The following is an 8,203-nucleotide window of genomic DNA, read 5'->3' as shown; positions in this document are numbered from 1 at the left end:
CAGAGACCGAGAGAGAGAGAGACCGAGAGAGAGAGAGACCGAGAGAGGCAGAGACCGAGAGAGACAGAGACCGAGAGAGAGAGAGACCGAGAGAGAGAGAGACCGAGAGAGAGAGAGACCGAGAGAGGCAGAGACCGAGAGAGGCAGAGACCGAGAGAGAGAGAGACCGAGAGAGGCAGAGACCGAGAGAGACAGAGACCGAGAGAGAGACACAGAGCCACAAGGAGACAATGAGACAGAGAGACAGTGAAATAGAAACAGAGAGAGAGAGTGAGACAGAGAGAGATACACACAGACAGATACACACACAGACACAGATGAATCACTTACATTTTTCAATGCGAGGAACTCCATTCCCTGTGACACCTGATAGCTGATTCCCACCAGATCCATGAAGCTCAGTACCGGAGACTCGTTGATCAGCAGTTTGCTCTCCGTGACCTCACGCTCTTTCAACAGAACACAACAGACTGGTAAGAAAGTCTCGCAGTTATGCCGCACTTTGTTACGTCTTTCAGTAACAGGTCAACACGCGTGACACGCAATCAATTAGTTTGAAGTTCACCGACTACCGATATGTAAGGAGATGCAGTGGGCATGCTGTGCACAGCAAGATCCCACACGCCGTCATGAGGTGAATGAGCAGCGGCGGGTGTCGGTTCTCAGAGGCATGTTTGGCTGGGTCCCTGGGCGAGTTGTTGCTTTCCTTCAAACGGTGCCCCGGGATCTTTAATGTTCATTTAACCTCCCAGAAGGGACCTCAGGTTCACGAGACAGCACATCCCATAGTTAGGGTCGTCAACCCTCCAGGATTGGCCTGGAGTCTCTGGGAATGAAAGGTCAATCTCCAGGACACTGCGAGGAGCAAAACCCCAGGAAAAAAATCGTAGGAGCAAAAAAAAGTGTGCTTTTTATATTTTCCTTAAACACCCTTGTTTATTAAAAAAATTGAACTTCCTTTCTCCAGCGCCTTCCACGACCTCAGGACATTCCAAAGTGCTTTAAAGGCCAATGAAGTACTTTTTGAATTGCAGTCACTGTTGTAATGTAGGAAACACGGTAGACAATTTGTGCACAGCAAGCTCCCACAGCAATGTGACTGTAGTAACCTGGGAGGTTATGAGTAACCTGATCCACCAGGTGGTGCTGTGGCAATTGCTCTCCTGAGTTAAGTCTGATCTGTACTGGTTGTACTCTTTGTTTTTGCTGCCTCATGGCAGAAGCTTTTATGTGCAAGTGTTGATTAAACCATGTTAAGGAGTTAACTGGTGTCCGTCTCCATCTATGGCCACCTCAAGATACCACAGTGACAATGACCAGATACTCTGTTTTAGTGATGTTGATTGAGGGATAAATATTGACCAAAGATCCCACGGCACTATTTCGAAGAAGAGCAGGGGAGTTCTCCCTGGTGTCCTGGCCAATATTTATCCTTCTGTTTGTGGGATCTTGCTGTGTGCAAATTGGCTGCTGCATTTCCTAATAAGTCGTCACCGCATAACAGTACTTCAAAAAGTACTTCACTGGCTGTAAAGCGCTTTGGGACGTCCTGAGCTGGTGATAGGCGCTATAGAAATGCAAGTCTTTCTTTTTAACTTCTGACAATGCGGAACTCCCTCATTATGTGCTCAAATGGGGCTCGAACCCACAGTCTTCCAAGTTTAATTCACCATGAATGGATACATTCGATCCTTGGGATTTTTAGAAGTGAGAAACGAGAATCTTTTGTGCAATAATAGTCGAGGGATGCACAGAGCTGCCCCGCAGTGTAAGGTGGCTGCCAGCAGATGGCAGTCACGCTCTGGCGTTCAGGAGGAGAAAGAGAGAGAGCGAGAGAGAGCGAGAGATAGAGGGAGGGAACCAGTGGGAGAGCTGTTCTCCTTAAGTACTGCCTGTCGTAGCCGGAGTGCTCGAAAGAAAAAGAATGAGCGAAAGAAAGAGAAGGAAAGAAAGAGAGAAAGAAAATGAATGAGAGAAAGGGAGAGAACGTGAAAGAATGAGAGAAAGAGAGAAAGAATGAGTTAGAATGAGAAATAGAACGCGAGATAGAGTGGGAGAAAGAAAGAGATAGAATGAGAGAAAGAATGAGAGATAGAGTGAGAGAATGAGAGATAGAGTGAGAGTTAGAACGAGAGTTAGAAGGAGAGTTAGAATGAGATGGAGGAGCACGGGAACCTACCAGTGGGGGAGTAGTTCTCCTGTAAGTACGGCCTGTCGTAGTCGGAGTGCTCGATGTCAGCGTAGTTTGGCTCGCGCTTGGCCTCCAGCATCGGCATGTACTCGAGCTGCTCATCTTTGCTCATGTCCATGTAGCCACCGTCATTCTCAAAGGACAGGGCCACGTAACTGTGGGGGGAGAGCGAGAGGGGCGAGTGAGCGAGAGAGCGAGAACTCCCGGCATCGGGAATACGACACGGGGGCCCGGCTCCCCAGATGGTGAAGCGTTAATCACAGAGTCGCAGAAACAGACGGCACAGGAGGAGGCCACTTGGCCCATCGCGCCTGTGCCGGCTCTTTGAACGAGCTCTCCAGTTAGTCCCACTCCCCCCTGCTCTTTCCCCATACCTCTGCATATTTTTCCCTTTCAAGTTTTTATCCAATTCCCTTTTGAAAGTTACTATTGAATCTACTTCCACCGCCCTTTCAGGCAGCGCATTCCAGATCACAACAACTCGCTGCGTAAAGAAAATTCTCCTCATCTCCCCTCTGGTCCTTTTGCCAATTATCTTAAACATTGGTTTAAGCGCGATACCGAGAGCCACACGGGTCGCCGGCTTGGTTGCTGCACATTCGGCTGCCGTGCACTCTGGACATTGGCTCCCGGTCCGGCAACGCCTCGATTTTAAAATTCTCATCCTCGTGTTCAAATCCCTCCAGGGCCTCCTTGCCCCTCCTTATCTCTGTAACCTCCTCTAGCCCCACAACCCTCCGAGATCTCTGCGCTCCTCCAATTCTGCCCTCTTGAGCATCCCCCGATTTCCATCGCTCCACCATTGGTGGCCGTGCCTTCAGCTGCCTGGGCCCTAAGCTCTGGAATTCCCTCCCTAAACCTCTCCGCCTCTCTCTCTGCTCCTTTAAGATGCTCCTTAAAACCTCCCTATGACCAAGCTTTTGGTCACCTGTCCCAATATCTCTTTATGTGGCTCGGTGTCAAAGTTTTGTTTGATAATCGCTCCTGTGAAGCACCTTGGGATGTTTTACTACGTAAAGGCACACGTCAGGAGTGCGATGGAATACTCTCCACTTGCCTGGATGAGTGCAGCTCCAACAACACTCAAGAAGCTCGACATCATCCAGGACAAAGCAGCCCGCTTGATTGGCACCCCATCCACCACCTTAAACATTCACTCCCTCCACCACCGGCGCACCGTGGCTGCAGTGTGTACCATCTACAAGATGCACTGCAGCAACTCGCCAAGGCTTCTTCGGCAGCACCTCCCAAATCCGCGACCTCTTCCACCTAGAAGGACAAGGGCAGCAGGCGCATGGGAACACCACCACCTCCAAGTTCCCCTCCAAGTCACACACCATCCTGACTTAGAAGTATATCGGCCGTTCCTTCATCGTCGCTGGGTCAAAATCCTGGAACTCCCTCCCTAACAGCACTGTGGGAGTACCTTCACCACACGGACTGCAGCGGTTCAAGAAGGCGGCTCACCACCACCTTCTCAAGGGCAATTAGGGATGGGCAATAAATGCCGGCCTTGCCAGAGACACCCAGATCCCATAAACGAATAAATAAAACTACGTTAAAGGCGCTATATAAATACAAGTTGTTGTTGTAGGACTAACAGGGCGGGGAAGGAAAATTAGGCAAGTTTCCGCTTCAACTTGTGACGGAGATTTGTCCGGATATGGGCTGCACCTGCTGCCCGGTCCGAGTGCCCCGAGAAGGAGGCAGTGGGCCCCAGTGGACCAGTTGGGACTTCATGACAATCGTGGCGTCAACCCTCACAAGTGGCCAGGTTTATATTATTGAAACATATAAGATTCTGAGGGGGATTGACAGGGTAGATGCTGAGAGGATGTTTCCCCTGGCTGGGGAGTCTAGAACCAGGGGGCAGAGTCTCAGGATAAGAGGTCGGCCATTTAGGACTGAGATAAGGAGGAATTTCTTCACTCAGAGGGTGGTGAATCTTTGGAATTCTCTGCCCCAGAGGGCTGTGGAGGCTCAGTCGTTGAGAATATTCAAGGCTGAGATCGATAGATTTTTGGATTCTCGGGGAATCGAGGGATATGGGGATCGGGCGGGAAAGTGGAGTTGAGGTTGTTGATCAGCCGCGATCTTATTGAATGGCGGAGCAGGCTCGAGGGGCCGAATGGCCGACTCCTGCTCCTAATTCTTATGTTCTCATATTTAGTGGATTTCCCTGTTGAAATTATGAACCTATGTCCTGTGAGTTACTACACTTAATACCGTAATCACTGCCTCCATGGAAACATTGGAACGAGGACCAGGATTAAGCCAGCTGCAATGCACCCCACAGCCAAACAGCTTGCCAATACTCGCTGCCTGGACCTCACAGGTCACTTGGGTGAAGTATCAGAGGGTGGGTGGGAGAGTGTGGAACCAGTAACTTCAGGAGAGAAGTGTGAAACCCTCCCGATTCTCTTAACACCCAAAGAGAAATCCCCCCCACTCACACACACAGACACACAGAGACAGACACACAAACACAGAGACACACACAGACACACACACACAGACACACACAGAGACACAGAGACAGACACACACACAGACACAGAGACAGACACATAGACACACACACACACAGACACACACACACATAGACACACAGACACAGAGACAGACACACATAGACACACACACAGAGACACACACACAGACACACACACAAACACAGACACACACACAGAGACACACACACACACAGACAGAGACAGACACACAAACACAGACACACACACACAGAGACACACACAAACACAGACACACAGACACACACAGACAGAGACAGATGCACACACACACAGACAGACACACACAGAGACACAAACACACACACAGACACACACAGAGACACACACAGAGACACACACAGACAGAGACAGACGCAAACACACAGACAGACACACACACACACAGATGCACACACAGAGACAGACACACAGACACACACAGAGACAGACACACACTCTCACACACAGACACACACACACAGACACACACAGAACTGTGTGCCTACGAACAGCGGAGGTTTGCCTCTAGCTTCGAGTGCAGGAAGCCAGGAGGATGGGCCGGTCCCTCAGACTCGTGGAGTCGACACTCTCCTGGCCACGGGCAGACATCTCTGCCAGAGCCAAAACAAACACCAAAAAATCAAAAATAGGAAATGATTCCCACAATTACACACAGGATAGAAATAACTGGTCACTTGTACAGGGTGTGTTCGGAGTTCAAACGCCCATCATTGTTACACTGAGCCTGCAGTCGGCTCGGTGACGTTATTAATGCTTTCGGTTTGATCCACAAACTCCTCCTGTAACACAACCTCTGAAGAATGGAAACCTCAACTTAAAATGTCCCCAGTTATTTTCGGTTTCCTTACTTTTGTCAAATTTTTTTCAAAGGACGGAGCCACGGAAGAGCGACCGAGAGGGGCGAGTGAGAGCGCTCCCGGTATCGGGAATACAACACGGGATTCGATTCCACAGAGGGTGCAGCGTTAATCACAGTCAGACTGCACAGGAGGAGGCCACTCGGCCCGTCCCGTCTGTGACGGCGCTCCGAAAGATCTGCCCCAACTAGTCCCTCTCCCCCAGCAAGGGAGAAAGAAAGAGAGAGATCGAAAGGGGAAAAGGAGAAAGAAAAAAAGAGAGGGAGAGGGAGAAAGAAAGAGAGAAAGAGAGCATGAGAGAGAAAAAAAGGAGAGAGAAATATTTCCCCCTTTCCCTTCTCTTGAAGTCGATTGTTCCTCTCAGGGACGGGGCCCCATGGATGCCGGCCGATATTTTTTATTCGTTCGCAGGATGTGCGGCGCTGGCAAGTCCAGCATTTATTGCCCATCCCCTAGTCAGGAGGAGGACGGAGGATGATGAGGAGGACGGAGCCCCATGGATACCGGCCCAATGTTGGGCCCAGTTCACTGACACCACGCTCCCCGGGAGCAGAGATTGGCACTTGAAGGGACAACGTTGCCACGTTCACTCTCCGACCTAACCCCGTCCGACAACGCCTCAATTTTAAAATTCACATCCACGTATTCAAATCCCTCCATGGCCTCGCCCCCCCTCCCTATCTCTGTAATCTCCTCCAGCCCCACAACCCTCCCAGATCTCTGCGCTCCTCCAATTCGGCCCTCTTGAGCATCCCTGATTTTAATCGCTCCACCATTGGCGGCCGTGCCTTCAGCCGCCTGGGCCCTAAGTTCTGGAATTCCCTCCCTGAACCTCTCCGCCTCTCTCTCCTCCTTTAAGATGCTCCTTAAAACCGACCTCCACCTGCCCGAATAGATCCTTATGTGGCTCGGTGTCAAATTTTGTTTGATAATCGCTCTTGTGAAGCACCTTGGGACGTTTTACTACGTTAAAGGCGCTATATAAATGCAAATTGTTGTTGTAATGGTAAAGGAGCCACTAACGTTACCTTTTCATCCTCTTGTTGTAGGAGTTTGTGACGACTGTGTTTGACTCTGTCCTCGCTTTGTCAGCGTAATGATGCAGGAAGGTGTGCTTGTTCCTGTACAGGTAATCCACCAGATCGCCGTGGCGACAGTATTCGGTGATGATGTAGATCGGACCTGCCCAAAACAAAGTGACAGTCTCTCATCGAGCATCCGGTCTTCGTCACGCGGTCTCTGTCACATGGACCCCGTCACGCGGTCTCCGTCACACGGCCCCATCATCCGGTCTCTGTCACACGGACCCCGTCACGCGGCCCCATCATCCGGTCTCTGTCATGCGGTCTCCATCACGCTGTCTCCATCACGCTGTCCCCGCCACGCGGTTCCGTCACATGGACCCCGTCACGCGGTCTCCGTCACGCGTCCCCGTCATCCAGTCTCCGTCACACGGTCTCCGTCACCCGGTCCCCGTCACCCGGTCCCTAACTCAAGGGAAGCTCCAGTCTCCCCGGTCTGATTAATTGTCTCCGTTTTCAGTTTGAACACTGACACAAACACTAATATTACAGCCATAATGTCTGCTCAGACAGCAACAGATTAATTACTGGAACATTAATTAACCACACTTTGGAGTACTGAGCACAGCTCTGGTCACCATATTACACAAAGGATATTGAGGCACTGAGGAATGACAGTTCCTGATCGACCATGCCTTCTTTTCAAGCTTAGTGATATCCTGTACTGTCGGCCTTGGGCCTTGAGCCTGGGTAGGCCTCAGGCCTTCTCCTTGGGCCTTGATTAGACTGACCGTACGTCCCCGTTTTCTGGGGACAGTCCCCGGGATTGAGGTACTGTGTCTCCGGGCAAAACAATGTCACCGAAAGAGTCACCGGTACAAAAAACCCGACCCCGAATAGAGTCAAAAAACCGAAGGTCCAGAAACCCCGGGGTAGGGGTTGTTATATCCGTGTATCTTGTTGTGGTGTCCTTCAATAATCAGACAACAGACTGCAGGGAACGATCAACAGGTGTTTACTGAATGAGGGTTACTCTAGAACCAACTATACAGATCACTACTCAGGGTTTACATACAGGTGTGGTCACTGCCGGTACTGCAGTATACAGGAGCAGTAAAAAGTAATTCTCCCCCTTAAAAGGTACATACATTACAATTCCTCCCCTTTTAGATTAACAGTACCATAACACTCATTTAACAATTAAATATCAAACTAATTACAATTAACACTTTTAACATGCAACATTAGCTGAAAATAGTCTATTTATAAATTCAGTCTTTGGGGAGGCTTCCTGATTCTTTCTGGATAGCGCCTTTCCCGAGTGTCTCGCTCTTGGTACGGAGGCGATTCTAACACCCTGTCGTCAGTTGATTCATCAGCTTCCAATGCTATTGCTTCTGAGGTAGATGCGACCTGTACGTCGGGTTCCTCACCAGGTACGTATGGCCGAGACTGTAAAGTCTGTGGGTTGTTTAGTTAATTAATACACAGACTCCAAGAGTAACTTAAAACAGGACTTTACTATTCGAAGGTCAGGGCGAATCTGCCCAATAACTCCTGGCACAACACTTATATACTGGTGTGGTCACCGTCGGTATT

General features: G+C 50.0%; 1 protein-coding gene across 2 annotated transcripts in view; it reads right to left on the bottom strand.

The window, feature by feature from the left end:
* The window catches only part of pdgfrb (platelet-derived growth factor receptor, beta polypeptide), a 189,735-nt gene that overhangs the window by 27,347 nt on the left and 154,185 nt on the right, over positions 1 to 8,203 (bottom strand). For both annotated transcript variants that reach the window (XM_085996031.1, XM_085996030.1), the window contains exons 15-17: positions 6,611 to 6,764; positions 2,180 to 2,346; positions 331 to 449 (exon numbers count right to left, since the gene is read on the bottom strand). In XM_085996031.1, coding sequence (XP_085852157.1) covers positions 331 to 449; positions 2,180 to 2,346; positions 6,611 to 6,764 — 440 coding nt within the window. The remainder of the gene's footprint in view (positions 1 to 330; positions 450 to 2,179; positions 2,347 to 6,610; positions 6,765 to 8,203) is intronic.

Source organism: Somniosus microcephalus, chromosome 8 (genome assembly GCF_052327205.1).
Source record: "Somniosus microcephalus isolate GS21.2 chromosome 8, FLI_Smic_1.0, whole genome shotgun sequence".
Lineage (NCBI taxonomy): Eukaryota > Metazoa > Chordata > Chondrichthyes > Squaliformes > Somniosidae > Somniosus > Somniosus microcephalus.
This window is presented reverse-complemented; position numbering and strand designations above follow the sequence as displayed.